General features: G+C 51.9%; 1 protein-coding gene across 1 annotated transcript; it reads left to right on the forward strand.

The window, feature by feature from the left end:
- Positions 1 to 259: 259 nt before the first annotated feature.
- Positions 260 to 22,857, forward strand: PNPLA2 (patatin like phospholipase domain containing 2). Its single transcript, XM_068684519.1, has 10 exons — positions 260 to 732; positions 1,268 to 1,544; positions 10,528 to 10,760; positions 10,968 to 11,033; positions 13,552 to 13,761; positions 14,642 to 14,702; positions 15,573 to 15,740; positions 16,168 to 16,300; positions 16,760 to 16,882; positions 17,528 to 22,857. The coding sequence occupies exons 2-10, from the start codon at positions 1,358 to 1,360 to the stop codon at positions 17,784 to 17,786; spliced, it is 1,440 nt and encodes a 479-aa protein (XP_068540620.1). The 5' UTR covers positions 260 to 732; positions 1,268 to 1,357; the 3' UTR covers positions 17,787 to 22,857.
- The last annotated feature ends 261 nt before the right edge of the window (positions 22,858 to 23,118 follow it).

Genomic DNA, 23,118 nt, shown 5'->3' on the forward strand with positions numbered 1-23,118 from the left:
TCCAGCTGCACAGTTCTGAAAAGTGCAAGACAAGGTTTTCTTTGGATTTGGCTACATGGAAAATGTCTTTCAGCATCCCCAAAGGAACAAGGTGAAAGCACCATGATTGTCTTGGTGCTGAGGGGTAAGGGCCTCTAGGAGGGATAAGGCTCAGGTGTCCCAAAACTCACCTCTCCAGGTGGAGGAGATGAAGGTTGACAAGGGTCATGTAAAGACACACAATATAAGGGAGGAAGGAAGGAAACTGTGAGACTAAGTAGAGGTTTGAGAGGAAGTCAAAGAGGGAGGTTATTGTGTATAAGCAGGAAACTTGAGACCTTTGAAAGGCTGCTTCCAGAGGAAGGAAGAGGAGTGGGGGGCCACCTTGATGAACCTCACTGACACAACTAGTGAAAGTCCTGTGGGGAGGAAGGCTTAGTCTGAGAGCTCTTAAGGACAGGTGTAACCCTGAATTAAGTCCTCTGGATAGAAAATGCCTTTACCCTATATTGGTGCTATTAAGAAGTTATTTATGCTCTTTGTACCTCCGAGCCTGCCATGCTGAGCCTCTTGACGTCCCTGTAAACTCTCACGCTTATCTAGTGAGTTGAGTGCCTGCAGCCTGCCCTAGCTGTGACGAGGGGATGGTTCCAGCTTCTGAGACCTCTGCTGAGCTGACAGCGCTGCTGTGGGCTGATATAACACAGCCTTGTTCGGAAGCACTAATAAAAGTTGCGGTTACCTTGGTGAAAGGTAAGCGGCTGTGTTTTGGTGAGCTCGGGGCAGGCTCAGGGAGCTGTTAGGAGCGCTGTGCTCTGCTGTTGAGATGTGGAAGCCTCCCCCTGGTTCCTGCGTGAAGAGAAAAGCTCAATGTTTTCCCATCCCCTCACATTTATTGCCTGTATGTTGCTCTGAGGAAGCAAAGCGCTGTGTTGATGTGACAGCCCACGGGCTGGGAGCACAGACCTCCGACACCCAGCACCGAGGTTGGGGCGCTAAACCCTGTCCCCTATGTCCACGGGTGGACCAGAGGAGGCTCAGGGGGACACCCTTCTCGGTGCCCCCGGCCCCGGAGGGGTTCACGGGAGGAAGGGTTGTGAGGCGGAGCCGCCGCCCGCCCTCCCATTGCTGCCCGCGGAGGGGAGGCGGCAGCGCCGCCCCTCAGCCCGGCCCCTCAGCGGGGCGGGCCGCCGGCAAGGGGCGCCCCATAAAACCGCGACGGCGGCCCCCGGTCGCCCAGTGGCAACCCAGAGGGTCTCAGCAGCCTTTATCCTTCCTTCATCTCCAGCCTCTCGCCCCCCGGCCCGCCCGCTCGGCGGCGGTGGGGCTGTGAGCGGGTCCCCCCCGTCCCGTCCCGTCCCATCCCGTGTCGGAGGCCATGTTCCCCACGGACTCCACCTGGAATATCTCCTTCGCCGGCTGCGGCTTCCTGGGGGTGTACCACGTCGGGGTGGCCAGCTGCCTGCAGGAGCATGCCCCCTTCCTCGTCGCCAACGCCAGGAAGGTCTACGGTGCCTCCGCCGGGGCGCTCACCGCCACCGCCCTCGTCAGCGGCGCCTGCCTGGGTAAGGGGGGCCCGGGGGAGGTTTTGGGGGGGATTTGGGGGCATTGGGGGGCTCCTTGGGGCCCTTCTGGGGCGCCCATCGGTGCAGGGCTGCCTGTGGTGCACCAGCCGGCTGGGACCCTTCAGCCTTCCCTCCCTTCCCTGTTGTCGTTATTCTCTTTTTTTTGGTGTTGTTTCTGTCTTAGGGCAGCACAGGGATGGGGGCAGCGCCCTGCCTTCCTGCTGCCTTCCTCACAGCACGCCTGGTGCTTTGTTTCCAAGGGGTTTTGCCTCGCTGCTCGCACCCTCAGCTCCCTGCGTACAGGAGGTGGAGGCCAAAGGGGTAAAAACGCCTCTCGGAAATGGGTGGTGGGGGTAAAAACCCCCTCCGAAATGGGCCCCCTGTGAGGAAGGCAGCGGGTGCTGCCTATGGAGCAGGTGGCTGCCGAGGGCACCTTGGAGAAGGCTCCCATCAGTAGGAAAGCAGCCGAGCGGCCCCATGTTCACCCCCCTGGTGTAGGGGGAGATCTGTTTTTGGGGTCATCTGTGCGCAGGCTGGCCTGACAAGGCATGGGGTGGAGAGAGATCGAGCTCTCGCCGCATGGCTGTGGGTTTTTGGGTGTTGTGAGCAGGCAGCGAAGCAGCCGGAGCCACCATGCAGCGTGTGTGTGCGGGCTGGGGCTGAGCGTCTCCAGGCACTGCATCCCCGAGGCTTTATTCTTAGCGCTGTTATTTTCAGAAGAGGGCTATTCCTGGGGCTGCCAGGCACTGGGGAATCTTCTCACCCTCTGTATGAGCCAGATCTGCAGTTTGCCTCAATGCTATCTATCTACATTCTTCACTTACAGAATAATTTTATTTAAAGTGGGCACCCAGTGTAGGTTCTTCATGCTTAGGGTATGGTTTGGGAACGGCCAGCTGAAGGTGTGTGTGGTGCCTCATGTTGTTTTGCTCGCCTGGCAGCCTAAAAAAGCTGCTGGCTGTCAAGTTCAGCTGGTTTACGTAGGGGGGGTGGGGAAGCCAACAAGCACAGCACAGCTTGTTGCCCTTGGAAGTTTTTATTCTGAGAACAGCAAATACATACAATGACCTTAAACGTGAAATGAGGGATGTGATGTGAGGGAATCAGGTGCATCTCTTCAGTCTCAAATAATTTATCGGTGGAAAGGCTGTTTCTGAAGTGAATATAGGAACCTGTCCTGGAGCAAAGTGAAACCAGAGCTGTTTACTGCTTGAGCTCCTCTCGCCTTGATCTTTCAGGGCACTCCCTGTTCCTTGGGGACAGGTAGGGTTTTGTGATGCAGCCTTTGTGCAGCAAAAGTTATCTGTATGGTTAGGCTTGAACTTTCCCCCTCCTGAGCGTTTCGTTTGCAGGACCGACCGATGCAGCGGGGCCACTGCTTGTGGAGCGGGGTGGGGAGCTCTCACCAGCTGCTCAAAGCTCAGCCTGGCATTTCTGGGCTGTAGTCATGCTGCTTTCCTCAGGGATAAGGGAATAGGCCTCCTCTAATCCCTTCTCCTGCAGGGGTCTGTTTGCTGCCAGGCTCTTGACTGCTTCGCTTGCTGTTGCTTGTGCTGAAGAGGTGAGTGCACGGCCAGCCTCCGCACTGGGAGCGCCCCGGCTCTCTGTCAGGTGTGGCAGCGCCGTGGGACAGGCTGGCAGCAGCGCCCCAACCCTTCCCCTGGCCCAGACACCTCTGCCGTGTTGAGCAAGGCTCTTATCTTGTCTGCCTTCTTTCTGCTACTTATATACCTGGAGCATCCACATGTCTTGGATAGAAAAAGCAGCAGAGCTGACTTGTGAAAGTAAAAGCAGAGCAGGTGCCCAGCTGAGGCTTGGTATCGCTGCACTTTGTCCCTGTCATAAAGCTCCCTGACAGCGCAGGCTGAGGTCCAGGGGTTGGGATGAGCTCACAGGGAAGAGGTACAGCTGCAGCCTGTGCTGGCTGAGCACTTCATCCTGGTGCAGGCTGCTGGGGGGCCCTGAGGATGTTAGTGCAGCTGGTTTCTCTCCATAGCAGCCTGTGAGCTTTAAGGCTCGTGGCAACCTGTGCTCCCTGCTGCCCTGCCCATCGACCGGGAGCACTGAACGCTGTCTCTGGGTGGGTGGCAAGCACGGACTCCTGCAGCAGCCTTGCTTATTTGGCTGAGTGTAGGTAAGGTTAGTGCCTGCCTGCATCTGCTCTTGGTTGTGACCTCTGTGGCTCTGCTGTGCAGGGAAGCAGTTCCTGGGCAGGAGTGGAAGAAACTTTTCCTTCGGGTTTTCTTTGGGTTTGAGCCTTTGAGGCCCTGACCAGAGAGAACAGAGCCTCTCCTGGGCTTTGGAGCCTAGGATCCCACTTAAGGTGCCTCCTCCAGCTTTTTTCTTCTTGTTAAGCACTTCACTGCAGGCTGTAGGGATCTCGGATGTGTTTTCCAGGGCTGCAGCTGGGGTGTTGACCTGTGTTTGAAGTGCTCTCTCCAGCTTTGAGACTCTTTGGCCTGTTGGCATGGAAAAACATTGCTATTTCTCCATTAGTCACATGTGTGGATATTGAGGTGCACTTGCATGTTTACAAGGTGCTTGATCATGCATGCTACGGTGTTGGAGCATGAATCACCTCTTGTCCAGAGGCTTTTCTGTGAAATGGGCTTCTGTGTCAGCTCTTGGGGCTGCTGGAGCCTGGCCCGCTAGGAAACACCTTCGTGTGCCAAGCAGGCGAGAACTTGGTGCTGGCTTTGCTCTGCCTTACATGTGCCTCGGCTCCTGCAGCTCTTCCTGAGCTAGGAAATCAACCTAGGGAAGCTTTTCCTAGGTTGATTACAACCATTTATTATTTTTCCCCTTAGTATCTAGCCAGGCGTCTGTCCCAGCCTTGCCCCGTGATGCAGTAATTGTTATCTGAGTCAGGTTTGCTCACTGCCTGTCACTGTGCGATCCCCAGGAGCAGTGTGGGCTCCCTTTGCACTGGGCAGCAGAGGGGGCAGGAAGGGCTAACCCTTTCCTTTGCCCTTGGAAATGGAAACCTCTCTCAATGAGCAGCAGAGACGTCGTTAGTGATGGGCTGCTGAAGTGCAGGGGCTTAAAGCCTGATGGCAGAGGTTATTTTCTCTGCGTGTGTGGAGCCCAGTGCCAAATCCCAGATTAATAATAAATAAATCAGCTTGGTTTCTATGGAGTCCGCAGGGCTGTGCTGGCCAAGGCGTGAGTCGTGCCGCCCACCGCAGGGAAGCGCACGTGGTGCTGCCGTGGGAAGGGGTCCATGGGGCTCGATCCGTGGGGCTCCCCTCTGCTGTGGGAGAAGGGCTGCGTGTGCTGGGCTGCGGCTGAAACACTGCCCAGAGTGCCTGCAGATAAACTGTCCTTAACTCTGCTAAGCTCAACGTGCTCTGTGCTTGAGGATGGCCGTGCAAGAGGTAGAGAGATGGCCTTTGGCTTGGCGCTCCTTTCTGGAGCTGGGCATGGCCAAACCTCCTTACAGGGGCTTTGCAGCTGATAATCCTGGCAGGCCAGCGGGCTTTGTGCTGCCCTCTGCTGCTTGCCCAGCCTTACAGGCTGTGATGCTTCGTGGTGCCACTAAGGGCCGGGTCTGCGCTGGTGCCTCCTGCCTGCAAAACCCCCACCAACCTTCATCAGGTGGCCTGAGCAGCTCGTGGTTGGAGTATTTCTCCCAAGAACAAACCTTCCCCCTAGACAGGATGCGGTCTCAGGATGGATGCTGGGTTCGGAAGCCCGGGATTCAAAGGGCTGAGCGCTGCTTTCACGTGGGACCTGGCAGTGGCTCTGCTGCCATCCCTGTGGGTTGTCTCCTCCATCCTGAGACAGGGAGGTGGCAGCTGGGGGTGTAAATGAGTCAAGGAGCGCTTTACATATGCAAATCACAGGAGCTGCTCTTGCTGGCTTATTTGAATGCTGCTGATTCAGGGCTGGGCCCGGTGAGAAAGCTCGTGGTGTGCAGGGTGTGGGTTCGGGTTATGTCAGGCACGGAGAAAGTCAGAGCCCTGGCCCAGAGCAGGCTGCAGCACAGATGTCTCGGTGTATCCAGCCAGCGGTGCTATGTTGTGGGCCTGCTAAAAACTCCAAGGGACCAAACCAGCCCTTTAGCTCCTCGCCATACTTAGAAATATAGAGAAGCTTGGGTGTGTGTGAGTGTCAGGGGATGTTGCTGCTCCTCTGGCTGCCTCCCTGCTCCTGTGCTCTCCGCCTCGCTGTGAAGCAGCTCCTGTCCTGCTTGCATGGCTGCTTCCTCCTAGCACAGTGCCCCTGCCTGCCTCCTGAGCAGTGCCTTGGAGCACCTCTCATCCCCCTGGCTCGGAGGGAGCCTGCTCTGCTCATGCGGGGCTGGTGGGGTGTGCTCAGCAGGGTGAGGTGACGCCGAATGCGATGGAAGGGCAAAGCGGGCACGGCGAGCAGGGAGGTGCCTGGTGTGGGACGGAGCGTTCGCCAGCAGCACGGACGTCAGGAGCAGGGCACGATGCAGGCTCGGGGCCAGGGGTGGACTTCAGAGCTATTCCTTTCATTCCCTGCCAGGGCAGTACGGTGCTCCAGTAGCACAGGGCTGTACAGTGAGTACGGGCGAGGAAGGAGCACACAGTGTGGTGCGTGTGGGTGCCCCTTGTGCACAGAGTCCTGTTGGGAATGACCCTGGGGGCTCTGTGCTAGTGGCTGTCACCTGGATGAATGAGGCATGAGCTGCATCTGGTTCCCGGCCTGCGTGCAGGGCAGAGCAGAAAGGCAGCTTCACACTCATGCAGCTGGTTGTCGGTCCTGCCTGCAGGAACAACATGGGCACTGGCTTGCAGGACAGCTGCTGCCTGAGGAGGCTTTGCTGTGCCAGCGCTTCCCTAATGCCAGTGCAGAGGTTCAGTTGAAGTGTAACCAAGGCTGGCAGCTCTTGTGCCCGCTCTCCCAAAGCCTTTTGGCTTGTGCCCTAAGCAAAGTAACCTACCTCAGATGTCCTGGGGACTGCCACATTAGGGAGAGGGAGGCTTGGGGCTCTGGAGCAGCTGCAGGCGATGGACATTCAGGGTGCCCTCCTGCTGTGGGCTGTGTCTGGGCTCTGCAGCACTGAGTGCCCAGGATCTGGGCCAGCAGCTGGGGTGGGCTGAGCCCTTCCTGCTGCAGCTGCCTCGGGCTGCAGGAGCTCACCCTGCTTCAACAGCCATCTCTTCTGGTGCCTTCACTCGCCCCACCTGCGAGGTGAGGAGAGGGGTTATTTGCCAGCTTGGAAGGGACCTGAGGAGTCACTCTGATCTTTTGGCTAAAAGATCTTTGCAAAAAAGAAACAGCTTCCTTCCTGGCTGTTACCTGGAGCTGAGGCAGCTCCTTGTTACCTGATGACAAAACAGTAGGAGAGAAGGAATGACTGATAACTTATAGACGACATAAATGCTCCTCACAACCACAGAAATGAGGGGAGTCCCGAGGAGCAGCCTGTCCTGGTACGTGTTTCTCAGCATTACCCGCTGACAGGACGATGTGCATGGATGGGAAAAGGCCCAGTGCCGCTGGGGGTTCCTGTGCTGGCTGCCTTCTCCCAGCCCTGGGCATTTAAAAAGGACTTTTGTGTGTGTTAAATAGAGGCATTTATACAAATTCAGCCACATAAGGCATAGTGGCAGCGGATCTTTCCCAGGCTGAGGTCAGTGCCCCCAAGGGCTGGAGGTGTCCCTGGCTCACCTGCAGGCTGCTATCTGCTGGCCCCTCTGGGGAGCGAATGGGCGCTGAGGAAACGTCAAACGAAGCTCCCTCGGTTAATTATTTTCTAGCTGTCAGCCTGCAGACTTCTCTTTCGATGTCCCTGGTTTACAGCTCAGTGTTTTCAGGCTGGTGAGGGGCTGGGCTGTGATTAGGGCTGTGCCCTCTCCGGGGAGAGGCCGGGCAGGAGAAGCGTGCGCCTTGCCTGCTGTCAGCGAGGAGGCAGTGCAGGGGCTGAGCTCGGGAGGAGGGTGAGGCAGCTATCCCAAAACCTGTGCCCCTCACTGGTTGTCTCCCTTGCAGGGCTGTCCCCGCACTCAGCCCTGCTCCTGTTTCCCACCCGGGGAGCAGGAATGTCCCTGGCGCAGGGGGTGATCTTTGTGCCCATGTGGAGCTCTTCCAGGGGAGCCGCAGCCCCAGGAGCTGGAATGTCCAGCATGCCCCCTCCCTCCTCGCCCTGCGCGGCTCCTATTTTTGTGCCTGCCTTAAGCTCTTTTTTCCACTTGAAATACCTCGTGGGTCAGCCGTCCCCTGGCTGGCTGCAGGATGGTTACTGGCGTGGGCAACATGTGAGCACCAAGGTGCCCTTGGTGCAGAAGACAGAGGTCAGGAGGTGCCCGGGGCTGCTTGCCTTCCCCCAGCAGGTGTGCTGAGCACAACCCATGGGAGCAAGAGCTAATTCTTTAAGGAAACCAGGCTCAGCAGGACAATAAGCTCATGTAAAGCTGGCTTGGCAAAGCTTAAAGATGAACTGGGATCCTGCGGCTGCCTACAGGGCTCTTCCCCCAGGCAGCCATCCTTTGCCTCTCGTGGCTGCTGCAGAGGGATTCTAGGCCCGAGGTGGCCCAGCTGGGCTCCCTTGTGCCATGTGAAATACTTCTCATTGAAGGCTGGTTTCTCATACAGGCTGGTTTTTTAGAGGGATAATGGTTTAGTTCTGTACGGGGGAAGCATTGGATAAATGGGGTGGTGGGAGAAGAGCTGGTGCCAGCTGTGGGAGGTTGGCAGTGCTCCTTGGGATGTACCCCAAGAGAGGAAAATAAATATTGTGGTTTTCCATGTGACCCTGTGCGCTGAATCATCAGAGCCACCAAAAACAAACTGCTCTGTGGACTGGAGCTGGCACAGGATTACCCCAGCAGGGGCAGGCAGCTGGTGGCTGACTCCTGCAGGCTTTTTCTCTCCCACCTCTCGTTCAGCTGCTCCCTCTGGCAGACTCCTTTGATCCCCTCACTACCAGAAAAGCTATTCCAGGAAAACCAGCTCCAGTTCTGTTCACTCTCTCACCTCCCCGTTCTCCTCCCGGACTCATTTCCAGGAGGGCTTGCCATCTGTCCTGGATCTCGCTGCGTAAACCTGACTCCTTTGGCTGAGCCCTCGGCTGGCCTTATTTCCAGGAAAGCCGGCGGTGCTGCAGGCCGCCCCGTGCCTTCCTCGTCCCGCGGAGCTCCTCCGTGCTTGGTTTTGGTGCAAGCGAGCCAACAAGTCCAACGAGATCAGAGCTGCCCTCAAACTGGAATACCTGGGAAGCAGCTTTTGCACAATCTGTTTATATGCACACGTTAAAAAAAACACAAACCCAAACTATTCAAAAAATGCGATTGCTAATGATCAATAATTGTTGTTTTGTCCCCAGTTCTCCCATGCCCTGCTTGGCTGGGTAACAATGACAGAGAAGCAGCTGCAGCTGAAGTCCCTCCTCAGATGTTGAGACAGTGTTTCCTGGCATATTTGGGACTTTGTTTTGTTTTCCCTAAACTCCCAGCTCAGATTTTTTGCTCAGACGTTAGTCATAAGCTCCATGTAATTGCAGTTGTCCCCAGTATCGCTGTCACATCTCTGCAGGCCGAGGTGCCAAGTCCAAAGGCAAGTTTCTCTAAGCACCATCCCTGAGCCACCCTCCCCAGCATGGCCCTGCGAGCGGGGTGTCCCTGTGGCTCAGCACCCACCCTATTTATTATTGGGGTTTCAGCAAGGCCAGCAGCGTGCAGTGGGGCTTCCAGGGTTTGTGTGGCCAAGGTGCTGGAGTGGGATCTGGCCATTTTTTGGCTCTGCTGCGGGTTCTTTGTGTATATTCCTTCCTCTCATTAGGCACAAAGGTGTCTTAGGCATGGTGTGCTAATAAGTTGTCAATTTTGGCTGTTGTCCTTCGCGCTGGGAAGGATGTTGAACTGCAGCTACTATCTGGAACAGGCTGGGCTCAGTGGCTTACTGCTAATTGAGTAAGTAAGATCAGAGTTAGGCTGCTAAACATTGCTTTAGGAAAGAGCAGAAGACTGGGATTATAGGGCTAAAAATTGCTTCAGAGAGGGGAACTTGGATTTTCTGCTCAGTTGCTACCTCACAGTACCCAAATCCTGACCCCAGAGCCTCTGGTCGTGGTCAAGGGTCTCATTTGGTGCTCGCTTGAGCTGCTGGTGTCGCTGGCTTTCCTGCGCACACAATCACGTTAACAGGCTGCCCTAGTGGAAAACATGCTGCAGGCACACGTGTGTTGCAAAAGAATGGGATGTGTCAACGCCCCCGGTGCGCCAAGGGTGGTGTTGCTCTTATCTCTGTTAACCTCAGCCCAACTCGGCTGCCTCCGTTCTGCAGTCACAGGGCTGAGAGGGACCGGGAGCAAACCAGAGGGATTTCAGGTTGGCAGGAACTGACAGCAGCTTTCATCTGTGCCCAAAAAACGACCTGCAGCTTGGGGAGAAGATTTAATTTGTGGAAGTGTGGCTGTTTCCCCCCATTCCTTTAATTCCTGCCCGGATACTTTCCTCACCTGTACATTCCCCATGCCTGGGACTGCAGTGACTGGTGCTTGGAGGAGGCACTGCCCTGGGTCTCAGCACGGCTCGGGCTGCATTTGGGAGCAGCAGGCAGGGCAGGGTGTGCAAAGGGCAGCGTGCTGGGCACGCAGGGGTTGGCTGGGGGTGATGTTTTTGTTTTGTTTTCTCCCGTCCCTCCTTTCCCACCACAAAGCCCTGAGCTCTTGCCAGGCTGGGCTCCGAGTGACCGTGAGCTCACGGGCTTAGCGGCTGTGCAGATGTCCCTGTTGTGCTGAGGGGATGTCTTCTCCCCTCCAAACCCAGCTGGGTCACTGTGTGAAAGTGTCAAGCAGCCGTGCTTCTGGGAACCCTTCCATCGGGGCCTGGTTTAGTGCTCTGGAGTCAGACATGGGCGGGATGGACACCAAAGCCTCACTCATCTTGAGCTATATCCTCAAGCAGCGAGAAACCTCTGAATAAAGCTCTGCATGAGGTTTTTCTACATCTTTTTTTTGTGAAGAAGGCTGGTTTTGCTAGCATTTCATAGGGAATTTTTCTTTCTATCATTGCAGGTGAGGCTGGCGCCAGCATCATTCGAGTGTCCAAAGAAGCACGGAAGAGGTTCCTGGGGCCGCTCCACCCATCCTTCAACTTGGTGAAGATCATTCGGATCTGCCTGTCCAAGACCGTGCCGGAGAATGGGCACGAGGTTGCAGCAGGACGTTTGGGGATTTCCCTCACGCGGGTGTCTGATGGAGAAAACGTCATCCTGTCAGACTTCCATTCCAAGGAGGAGCTCATCCAGGTGACTGGAAACTTCTTGCAGAGGGCTGGGCAACAACTGCGAGCTGGTTTGTTTTGCCTTGGACTCCCAATGTCCTTTATTAATGAATTCTGTCCTAACTGAAACCAGGACAGTAATGTAGCTTAATCTCAGCACGTGCCAGTACAACTCTCGTTCTAACTCAGTAGGCTTTGACACAATCCTTATGTGCTCTCTTTTTTTCCCCAGGCCTGTGTTTGCAGCACCTTCATCCCTGTGTACTGCGGGCTGATACCTCCAACCTTGCGTGGAGTGGTAAGGCTCTTAAGACATTTCTTTGTTAAATCATGTACTGATGAATAAGAAGGTAGAAATGCCATACTCAGTTCTGATAGTCCTGTTGCCCGTATGCTAGCAGGAAATATTGTGAAGAAGCATGAGAAATTCCCAAGTAAACAACTTCAGCAGCAAATAGATCTTCTTCTCCAGTCCTGCAGTTGGCTACAAATGTCCCAAAGGCTTGATGGTTTAACAGGATGGAAATATAGAGCAATCTGGGCGAGTGCTGGTTGACTTAGCAGATGGTTCCCCTGGCTCCTTGTTACAAACCTTCCCAGCACTGAGGCTCCAACCTTGTGTGCATGTGGAAAGAACTTGGGTACAGGGTAGAAATCATGATTGTAGTCCCTCTTCTGCGTGCCTGATGTTCTTTGCAGAGCTTTAACAAGTGGTGCTGATGCTGGGCCTCTTCTCCATGATGTTCTTCCTGTCCTTCCTGTGAGAATAATGTTCTCTGCCTGCGGGAGCTCCTTCTAGCTTCCTGTCCAGGAATATTCAGAGCAGTTTCTCCCTCTTTGGATGTTAAAAGTGAAAGCACTTGAAAGCTGTGAGAGCTGGAGCATCTCTGGATATAGGAGTCACGGCTGAGGGCCTCGGCTGAGCTCAGACTCCCCTTGTGCTGCATAGGTTACTGCACGCACTGAAAGGCACTTAGTGTAAACTAAATGTTTGTAAGCTAAACAGCTGAAAGGAAGAGCTGCTGTTAACGTCTGCGTGCCTTGGTTTCACACGAGACCTGACTGAGGTGCTTCAGTCTGACAGGGCATCAGGTCTGCTCCCGCTGCCAGCAGCGTCCTGAGAGCGAGGTCGGTTCTGCTCCTGCCTAACATCCAAACAGGCTGCTTCTGTGTTGTGCAAGCGTGTTGGGCAGGGGAATGATCTAGAGGAAACATTCAACATCCAGCCCTTCAAAGTGACAGAATCAGTGCTGGTTTGTCATGTGCTCAGCAGCCACGGGCTGGGGTTTTGTCCCGCAGCTGGTGGGAATGTTTCAGCGGCTCTTGCATGAGACTTCTTGGTGCTAATTGAGGAGAGCCTGGCTCAGGCAAAATCACAAAACTCCAGACCTGTGTCCAACACCAGGGCTTTTGGAATTTGCAGCTGCCTGACTTCTCATGTCGAGTTTCCTCGTGGGGAAAGGCGGTGGCAGCAGGGGTATGTGTGTGAGGAAATCAGATTTTACCTCTTGCCCAGAAAATAATGATCCTTTCTGACTCTGAAAGGGTGTACAGTGAAGGGAAGAGGCTACAGTAGATTGGGTATGCAGCCCCACTTCAAAGCCCCATTGGGCTTTGAAGTGGGGCTGCATGATTCCTGGCATACCCTTTGATGACTGTATTTGCCATGGGACATAGTGACAGGCCAACTCAGATCGTGAGGACCACTTTTCAAGGCAGTGTGATTGGGAAAGGTATGATGTCCTTATCCAAATCCTGCCTTCCTCATCTTTTTCCTGTGTTTACTTCTCTGAGCTCTAGCAGCCTCCTGGAGGGGATGATGAAATAAATGGGTGGGAGGGAGAGGAAAAATTAATTCTGTGTTGCTTGGGGGGGGGTGATGGACCAGAAAGCAGGGTCTGCCTATTTTTTCCTTTCTTTCCATGCAGGCTTTGCTTTGCCAGCTTTGTTGGAGGCTTCTTTCTAACAGCATGTTAATGCATGCTGCCACCCTCAGGGAAACGTAGGTTTCTGCGTCCTTACCACAGACTAGCTGTTTTGGCTAAGCGGCCAAAACACTCAGATCTGAATCTTCTTCAGACAAAGCAGGTGTCTGGCACTGTGCTGCCTGCCCTGCTCTGTCCTCTGCCACTCTGCATGGCGTGGTCCTTCCTTGCAGGGGGCGTCTGTCTGTCTTCCCTAGCTGTGTCTGGTTGCCCTTCCTGCAAGGGGAATGCCACTGTGTTTATAGTACATACGTACAGAGCGTTCTCTGATAAGAGGGTGCCTGTTAGGCGCAAAACCCAAGTCCCTTACGCTGTATCACAGCACAGCGAGCTGGTTCCAGATGTGTTGGGATTGCTGCTCAGTTCCTCTGCTAGAAACAAACCAGCTCCTTTTGTTCTTAGTTAACCAGCTTTCTGATGGGGGGACCTGTGTCTGAGCTATTCATTTTAAAGACGAGTAAAGCAAAGTCTAATGGCAGTGTGACAGCTTAGACCAGTGTGAGTTGGCATTGCAGGTGGCTGTTGGTGTGTCATACTGGATAGCACTGAAGCCCCACAGCAGATACGTCAGCAGTCACACAAGTGAATTTTGCCTTTCTCCTTGAACTTTAGTGGCCAAAGCACTCCTTCCTAGGAAGAAAAGCACGTAGCAAATGGAGACTATAAATAACACAGCTGTGCTTTTGCTACTTTCAGCTTCTCTGGCACTGGTGGCTGTTGTCCATTCTCACCTGAAGTTGTTGGCACAGATGTTAATGGGGGCAGTGTTTCTACTTGAAGCTGCTTGATCAATTACAAGAGTGAAGAGTGATACACTTCTCTTTATTTCAGAGATACGTTGATGGAGGGATTTCAGACAACTTGCCCCGATATGAGCTGAAGAACACAATCACGGTGTCTCCATTCTCAGGGGAGAGCGACATCTGCCCTCGGGACAGCTCCACCAACATGCACGAGCTGAGAGTAACCAATACAAGCATCCAGTTCAACCTTCGCAACCTCTACCGCCTCTCGAAGGCCCTGTTTCCTCCGGAGCCACAGGTGAGATTCCTGGCAGTGCCCAAACCTGGGGACAGTAGATAGATGCTGGCTGTCCTCTGCTCTTCAGGAGCAGGAGGAGGGTTGCAGACGCTTAGTTTTGTATCTCTTGTTTGTCTGTTTTTTCACCTTGACATTTAGCAGCCCCGTGAGCTGGCAAACCTTGAGCATCTGCATGAGGTCATGTAGGTGGCTTGGTTTTCTGTTGATACTGTAAGATTTGGAACTCAGGTGCTAGCAGTTGCTTGGAAAGTATTCCCACATGCCTGTGTGGCATTTGCCAGGAAGCCAGGCTCGCTTCTAAACAAGGGCGTATCGGCCCTCACAACCAATGTGCTCGTGATGTTTTTTAAGGTCACGCTAGAGCTGCCAGCCTGAAGCCAGTGACTGCCTCCTAAAAAGTGCCACTGGAGCAGGTGGCACCGCAGACAGCTTTGCATGCTTCTGCTGCTGGGCAAATACAACTTTAGCCCTGGCATTTGAGCATAATAAACATGCATCCGTGTCCTGAATCACTTGGACAAGTTTTCTGCTGCCCCATTCCTAGTCCTGGCTGGCTTTATCTGTAAACACAGTGGCCCTTCCTGGCATCTGCAGGAAGTATTTTGGGCTGCTTATCAGAGTGACTCCCAGAAGGCTGTCCACAGCAGTGTCGGCTCTAGAGGGGCAAATGAAGTAGCTGCCACTCTAAGCCTGTACTTGGGTAGGATTCCAGCTGTCCCTTCCAACATGAGTTATCTTGTGATTCCCATATCCAAAGCTTCCACATTACGCCTCTTCTGCTCACAGCCAGAGTTCTCTAAAGTCAGCATTGAGCTGAGTGCTTGCTCTGCTCAGCCAGGCAGTCTCCAAATGACCTGATCTTGCCTTCCCCTGCCCACAGGTGCTGCGGGATATGTGCAAGCAGGGCTACCGGGATGCGCTGCACTTCCTGAAGAAGAATGGTAAGGCACTGAGTGTTTGTGGGGTGCACTGAGTGTTTGTGGGGTGCACTGACCTGCTTCTCTGCCAGGCTTGGTGGTGTGGGTTTGAGGCCAGTTACTGTGTGTATAAAATGTGGGAGGGTAGAACCGATCAAGGTGCGTGCCTTGGATACCAGCGTATGGGATTTGGGATTTCCATCTGTAAGTATATTTTAGCACTGCAGGAAGTAGAGTTGGGGTGGACACCTTCTCAGTGCAATGCAGTTGAAATCACAGTGTGTGCTCAGCACTAGAGCAGTTGTTGGGCACCAGTGCCATTTGGAGCTTCAGCAGGTACCCTGCACCCTCTCATGTGCAGCCAGGGTATGTGTAAGGGGGCAGAGCATGCTCTCAGCAGTCTCTGGAGCCTGGCAGTTTGACACTGCTCGTAGACCTTCTGATACATGAACCCCAGACTTCCGTATCTCCTTAACCTTCTGTTGCTGTCTGAGTGTGTTTGATGCCACCTAGTGTCAATTTCCAGCAGACTGAGCACGGTTTGCTTTGTAGTGCATACCTTACAGGATAAGAACAGTCATGCAGCTCTGGATTAAGCTGCAGGAGGGAAATTGAAATTAGTTACTGGCAGAGTATATAGCAACAAACCCCTGTGAAATAGCACCCTGCAGTATGTGGAGGTGAAACGTTAGATTTTCTGTTGGGGAAAGAGAAGATGGGCTTAAAGCAGCTGGTTATTAACTCATTGTGGTAAGCATTACAACAGATACAAGCTAAAGAGGCTCGATGTAATGTCTGTCTAGTGGTGGGTGAAGTGAAGACAAATGTTTTAAGTGCAAGGCAAGAAAGGGCAGCTATTTTGTATCATCCTTATGATTTGGCTTCTCTTCTCAGGTCTCCTTAATCGCCCGAGTCCTGCCCGTCCTCTCCTTGCCATAGAAGCTCCCCCAGGAGAGAAGAAAGAGGAAGAAACAGAAGCTGAGGACCAGTCAGAGGACAATACAGCTCTTGCTGTTGTTGAAGACCACATCTTTGAACACCTGCCTCCCAGACTGAACCAAGGTATGATCCAAAGGAAGAAAGCCCTGGCAATCTTCCTGTACTGCCTTGGTCCCTGTCAGAGAATTGCTTGGATGTGGGGTGTTGCTTGTGGTGGTTGTTTTGCTGCACCCAGGGATTGAACTGGTCTACACAGGTGCTTAGTTGTAGTTGGGACCCTTTAGATAAAGGTGTGGAGGCTGAATTGGGAGAGGATTCTCATTTGACTCTTCCGCATGGTAGCACAAGGACAGGATCTCGATGCTTGTTCCTTTGGTAACCTGATAAAATTAAAAGTTGCTGTCCCTCAGCTGTGCTCGGGGAATTGCTATCCTGAGTGAGACCTCCTTGAAGTAGGAGGTGGTGGGAGAGACTGGGTAACTTATGGGATATGGCAAGGAAAGGGATAATCCCACTGCAGGGATTCAGCCGTGTTCTCTTCTGTCTTCAGCTCTTCTGGAGGCTTGCGCAGAAAGAAGAGGTCTCCTGACTGGCATCACCAACATGCTGCCTATACGTGTGGCCACAGCGATGATGGTCCCCTACATGCTGCCCCTGGAGTCTGCGGTTTCCTTCACTGTCAGGTATGCCTCAGCTGTTTCCTCTGCTGGTTTTCTTCCCCATGCAGCCAGCTGTTTGCTCCCCTCTGTCTCCCCTCTGGTGTGAGAGCAGTTCCAGTCACTTTCAGCCCTAAACTTCCACAGCTGGGAAGGCAAGTCCATCAGACCTGTTCTTAGTACAAAGTACTGTATAAAAGGTCTCTGGAAGGAGATTGTGATAGGAAGGCTTGGGAGAAAAACGTTTTCCAAATCTGAAAATGTACAGGGAATACAGAAAGAGCAGATTCAAAACTTAAAGAGTAAATCCTGGGCTGTTCCCATTCTTCACAGCTTCTCCCCTTTAATTCTCTGAATGGTTGTGTAAATGACTCGTATTGCTGTTGTCACTAAAAATGAGTAACCATCCATAGGAGGCAAAACTGTTTCTTTCTGTCCTATCCTTTGTGTGAGCTGAACTTAGGTTTGTCTCCTGTCTCTTCCCAGGTTGCTGGAATGGCTTCCAGATATCCCTGAGGATATTAGATGGATGAGGGAGCAGATGACTGAAATCTGCAACTATCTTGTGAAGAAAGCCAAGAAGAAACTGGGCAATCACCTTTCAGCCAGGTATGGCTGCTTTGTCTACAGCCCTGTTTGGGAGGAGTACTGTTTCTCTGTCCACCTTCTGAAAGGTGGCATCTTGTCCTTGGGAGCAGAGCAGCTCAGATTAACCAGAAGGATTTGCTGCCTAACTTCAAACAAAAATCTGCTCCACGGTCTCTTGGTTTCTTTAACTGTTGGATAGATGCGGCCTGTGGTCTGCTTCTTCAGGCAGCTTCTGTGATGAAGCTGTTATTGCAATAGGTTAAAAGATGGAGGTCTAACTAAAATGATACACTAGCTTATTCCACTCTCCCTTTGTAGAAGACAGGTGCTTGTCTGTGTGGCATTTGCCAGCCCAAGGTTCCCTAAAAGTTCCTTCATAGGGGTTCTTGAGTTCAAATTACTTTTTTTTTTTTTTTTTTTTGGATAAGAATAGGAAACTGTATTACAGCTGTGGGCAGAGGGTCCCAGCTGTGATTCAGGTGATGGTATGAGGTGGTGATTCTTTCCACAAGAGCTCATGGTCTGTATAAACAGGAGGTGTGAGCAGGGGGACTGTGCCTGCAGCCAGTTAGTGGCAGAACCAAAACAGCTCTGCAGTTCTGGAGCTCTGCTCTGGTGACTGCTCCAGGCATCCCACATCCTGACCCTCTGCGTTCTGTCTTTCAGGCTTTACTTTGAGCTCGGAGGGCCCCAGAGTCTGCCAATTCCTTCAGCACCTGCCTGTGGCGAAGCAATGCCCATGTGGATGAGAAGCAACCGTTCCCTGTCCGACGTCATGCTGAAGTGGGAGGAGTACCAGCGCCAGCTCATGCTGGGCTTACTCTGCATCAACGTGGACATGCAGGCCTCCCTCTTCCCTCGGGAAGGGTTTCAGATAAAATTCCCACCTCTAGACTGTGCGAAAGAGTGCCTGCCGCTCTTCTGAGCCTGCTGCCCTGCGGGGATGGGGGTGGGTGGGAAGGGAAGCACATGTAGGGTGGGACCAGTCTCATCCCTTGGCAGCAGGCTGCCCTGTGCTCATGAATATGCTGCAAAGGGGGTTTCCCCGGGATGGAGACTGGTGGAATTGACTGTAGCCATTTGTTGCCCCCTGGGCCAGGCAGGAGATCTCTGTGTTTGAGGATGCAGAGGCTGATTCCTTGCTCTAGACTTGTGCTGAGGCCTGGCCACTGCCTGTGGCTGTGCTGACGCTGGCCCAGCTGGGCTATCCCAAATAATGCACTTTGAATTGCCGTTGGCTTTTTACCGCCAAATAATCAGGACGTAGATGACGCACTCGAGTTCACATAGCTTTTAGTTTGGATTTTTAGAGCATATCGGTCTGCTTTTCTTGACTTGTCTGACTTACCTTTGTGCTACTGGAAGATGAGGTAGCCTCTTGCCAAAACAGTTTTTCTTAGGGCTTCCAAATCTCCTCTTGACTTTATTCTTTGCTGAAGCCAGATCCTTCTGTCCCTTAACTGCATCCCCACTGGAAGCCAGAGCTGGCCCTGCTGCGGACTGCACTGGGACTGCAGAAATGTAGAAAACTTGTGTATTCACCCTGATTCGTATTATCACTTACTCTCGTTATATGATTTCCAATCTGATAGAACTTTTGCAGCTTGAATTTGAAGTATTAAGCTCAAATAAGCACAGTATTACTGAGCTTATTTGAAAGAAGTAATTTAGACTGAGATTTTTTTTCTTCATGGAGGTTGAGGCCCCATTCCTGTCACTGAATGGAATTAGTGTGGGATCATGCTGGAAAAGCTCAGTCTGACTGTATCGGGATTAGTTTAGCAGCTGACACCGGGGAAGGAATGTGAAGTGTTTGTAGGAAGGTGAGATGGTATGGGTCATGTTATCTTCAAGAGGTTTGTGGTGGAGTGTTGCAGCAAGCATCGGGTAAGTGGCTACCTTTGACAGGGGTTGGGCTTCGCCCCTTAAGGGACCATACAACTGAAGGATATTCCAAGTGGGTGCCATGTAAGGGATCTCCTGCCAAGCTGGGGCTTGACCCTGAGGATTTGGAGTGAGAAGGATGTAGGCTTGCAGTTACATCAGCCTTGCAGTTTGCCTGTCTTGCGTTGTGGCTCACAGGCTCTGCAGCTGGCAATAGCAGGAGCGCAAGAAACAAAGTGAAATCAGGAGCATTGGTGCATGTTCAGCCCTCTTGGAACTGGCTGCACTTGTCTTGTCCCTTAAAAGACCGGAGCTAGTGGATATACAGCAGGGCAAGACTATGCCTTGCACAATTCTGCCTTCTCAGTGATGGTCTAGTTGTGACTTGCTGTGCAGAAATGCTCTCTTCTCTTCCCAGGGTGAGATACGGCTTCCTGTGGGGATTGCATGTACTTCAACTGAAGTCACTATGACACAAAACCAGCTCCCGGTAGCTTTTTCTGCAGTGTCTTGCTGCACGAGGCGTCTTCTACCTCTCCTAGCACAAACAGTATGCAAACTGGCCAAAGCTAACTTAGGTTCTCCTTCCTGGGGAGCAGGCAGGGTGTCTGAAGCAGGTACATAGCCTGTGTGCGGAGTAGTCATTTATAACACTCTCATTTCCCCCTTTGATGTGAAAAGGGAAAATATCCTCAGAAACTCTACTAATAGCTGGAGAAAGTAGTGAATCTACTCGATCGCATCTTCCTGAGCAGTGTGGGTGAGGTGGTGGGTGCTGTCTCCTACCAGCACAGCTGTGCACTGGGTGTGGGTTTGAGTGCTTGTAGCAGAGGCTGATAAGCATCAGGGCTCTCCCGCAGGGGCCACTGCAAGCTGGGAGGCAATAAATAGACTGGGCGGCTGAGGTGCTGACCAGCTGCCTGCGAGACGCCAGTGCAAAGATGAATTTGTGACTCAGAGTGTCACCCCACTGTCCTTCCTGGATGTAACCTACCTATGTAACACAAGGGCCTGCGTAGCTCATGCAACAGGCCTGCACTTAGAGTCAGATTTATTCTTAAGCTTCACGTAGTTAAGGCAACTGGGGAACGGGAGTCGCTGGGGGGGGAGAGGTAAAGAAAACAGGATTCTGAAACCAAAATGGGAATGTCGGGTTACAAAGCAAATCAGTCTTGTAATTTCCTAAAGCTTGTGGGAAAAACTGAACTGCCAGATGGACATAACTGCAGTGGAGGTGAACCAGCAACAAACTGCTGTCAGTTTGCGAGAGAAGGATAAATTTGAGTGTTGGTATAAAGAAAAGGGGGTTATTCTGTGGTTTGCTGTGGGGGCTTTTCTGCTGCTGCTCTGGACTACCTTCTTAGTTTGCTGAATGCCTGTCTCTTGTTCCTAATGCACACAGAGCAATTGGCAAGAACACGTAGATGTTTAGTGGCGTGAAATTAAAATATTTCATCCAGGAGCAAAATGTCTGTGAGGGGCAAAGCCAGATAAGAAAATCATGTTTAGAAGCTGCTGCCCTCTTGACTCTGCCTGGTTTGTGTTAACGTATGGGTGGAGAAAATGATGTAACTATTTTTATTTTTCTTATTCCTTCTTCCTGGACTGGCAAAACCACTGTATGATTATGTAAACCACTAAACTGTGAACCAAATTCTCTTGGCAGTAGCGTGTGCTAAGAAATTGCAGCTTGGCACCCTCTTTCCCTGGATCTCCTCAGCTTTCCTCTTGCATATCAGAACCAGCCCAGCTGGTGGCCCTGTCTTCCAGCACTCTGATCCAGGAGGCTTGTTGGTTCTGGTCCATGCCTTCCAACCTGCTGTGGCTGGTAAAAGGCCAGAACTTCATTCTGGTTCACCTCATCTGTCGTTACTTCATTATATTAACCTCTCAAAGAGAAGCTCGTGTGCACTGCTGACTTTAACCACAAACCAAAGCCTGGCTTTAATTGTAAAGGTCTAACTCTTCAGGGAGGAAAATCCTGCTTTCCCTATGCTAATTTGCAGGGTGTGAACGGATACTTGGGAAAGTACCACTCTGTATTAACCCTCTTTTTGCCTCTGTTCACCAAGTGATTCAGTGGCTGTTGTGCGATAGTTTGTTGGCTTTAGAGATTTAAGCTTTGATAAAGGAAAGGCAGTTCTGTCAAAAATAAATACCCCGTACTACCCTCCTCTTCCTTGAAACTTCTCTTAAGAAGTTTCTCTTAAGAAGTTTCAAGCATTTGCTTGAAATTCTTGCTGCTCATGCTGCAGATTGCTAAGGATGAAGAAGTTACGAAAGGTCTTCTAGCTAGCTGATGTAGAAAAAGGGCTGTGGCTGCTTCTGGAGATTAGCATTTTGTTATCCAGTGCTGCCTTGTCTAGACCAGACCCCACTTTGAAATAGCTGGAAACCTCTTGCTGGACTCTGTATTGGACCTGGAGGTGTTTATTGTGATATTGCTAACTTGAATTCTTCAAGCACTTGTTCTTTGTATACCTCATGGCATGTGTTATCTTCAGGTGAGCAGATGCTGATTAACCTGCACTCATCAAGTTCCTCTGAACAAGGCAGGATCACCTGCAGCAGTCAGTCCTTCAGCAGAATGTGTGGCAGGGAAGCCCAGCAGGTGGTGGCCAGGGCCTGTGCTCTCCTGTACGTGGATTTGAGAGGTCAGGTTCCTTGACCAAACGTTCATCTTGCAGCCCACATCTGAAATCTGTATAACATTCACTTGAACTCTGCAAGAGTCTCAACCCTTGCAGTTTCCACTGGTTTGCTTAAAGGGTCTGTGCATTCAGGAATCCACTTTCTTTTTCTCCTTCCTGTGACACGGTTACTACCTGCTGATTTTAACAAAGCTAACAGTGAACCTCTCGTGCATCTAACCAGTCCCTAACCTATACAACAGCGTAGTTGTTTGATGTTGTGCACAGCAGTGTGTATCTATGGCATGCTCTGTAAGACACCACGCATGTGTGGTGTGTTGCGTTTAGTTTGCTGCCTGACCTACTCTTAATAGTTCTGCAAACTGACTTTTCAAGAGGTAGGAGGAAATATTTCTGACCACAGTCTGTAGGACATAAGAGTTGGTTTCTCGTGACTTCCTGGGGGGACTGTACCTGCAGCACTCAGACCACGAGAATAAAAGAATTGTGCTGTCTGCCCCAAGTGCTTACATATCCGCTACTGTTTTGTCTATTCTCTTAAAATTAATCTAGTAATCCCTTTTCCAAGCTTTCACTCCTTCCCTTGAGAGAAGAGATCTCACTTTCACCAAAGTGGTTGGGGGAGAAGTATCTGCAACTCTCTGTGTTTGTCTGCTTTCCTTAGGGGTCCATTTCTGCTAAATTCCTGGTGGAGGTGGTGGGTTGCCAAAGTCAAGGGGTCTTGCCAACAGTTCTCTCAAGCTGTTTCCCTCTTCCCCTTAAACTGACGAGAGAATGGACCATCGCACCTGGCTGCCAGGTCAGCCAGTCAGTTTGTGCCAAACTCACCTTGTGCCTTTACAGTGGGCTCTGGCCTGCCTGCCCTCTGTGTCCCTGCGGTGTCTGCCTTTCTGAATGCAGCAGTACTTGTGCCCTTTCCTTTTCCTCCTTCCCCTTGCCCCTCTGTGGGACGTTGTTCCCACTCCGTGGGTGGCTCCACTAGGGTGGTTGCTAACTCTATCCATCTTCCTGTGTGGATCCATCTCAGCCCTCCTGTAAACGGAGGGGGAACCTGTAGTTCCAAGCAGAAGACAAGCAATGTAACTTTGAAATAAACGCATTTTAATTAGGGGGCTTTCTCTTGCTCTGGGGAGCAGCATCTTAAAGCAGATTTTTGAGCTAAATGTATCCTGGGATTCTGCTGTTGCCGTAGAGTTGGAGAAGACCCTTAAGAGCACAACGCACGTGGAAATCCTGTGGAAATTACTCATGTCAGAGCAGCAACTTGACCAGCAATAGTATATGCAAGTGATGTTATTTACATAGCAATGTCTGTAGTGTTCACAGTCACTTTAAAAGTTCAGTATTAAATTGTTGATGCTTTTTTTTCTCCTGTTTCCCTTTTTCTAATGTTTTGCTGAAGAAAATGTAACTATTTATTTTGGCAGAAATATATCTTCTAATAAAAACTTTCTCAATATACTCACCTGGCTGTGGGAGGTTGCTTGCCTTGCCATTTAAAGGCTCATTAAACAGTTTTGGAGGCACTGTACTATGTGGGTCTGCTTTGCTGGGCCCTATTCTCTAAATAGTCTAAAATATGTGTCAGCACATGATGATGGGGGAGGATTGCTCTAGAGGTGAAAAACTGAGTGCTGTGCCCAGTTCTGCCTCCCATTAATCAGCTTTAGTGGTTCTGGGTAGCACCTGGCTCCCAAGAGGGATTAAGTGCCAGCCTGGGGG

The sequence above is a fragment of the Anas acuta genome, chromosome 5 (genome assembly GCF_963932015.1).
Source record: "Anas acuta chromosome 5, bAnaAcu1.1, whole genome shotgun sequence".
Classification (NCBI taxonomy): domain Eukaryota; kingdom Metazoa; phylum Chordata; class Aves; order Anseriformes; family Anatidae; genus Anas; species Anas acuta.

What these genes read in the sequence shown, in the direction of transcription:
- PNPLA2 (XM_068684519.1), top strand. Translation starts at nt 1,358, where the DNA reads ATGTTCCCCACGGACTCCACCTGGAATATCTCCTTCGCCGGCTGCGGC. An exon ending in TGTTTCCTCCGGAGCCACAG is followed by an intron (nt 13,762 to 14,641) that starts GTGAGATTCCTG and finishes CCCTGCCCACAG; the next exon opens with GTGCTGCGGGATATGTGCAA. An exon ending in GCCTCCCAGACTGAACCAAG is followed by an intron (nt 15,741 to 16,167) that starts GTATGATCCAAA and finishes TTCTGTCTTCAG; the next exon opens with CTCTTCTGGAGGCTTGCGCA.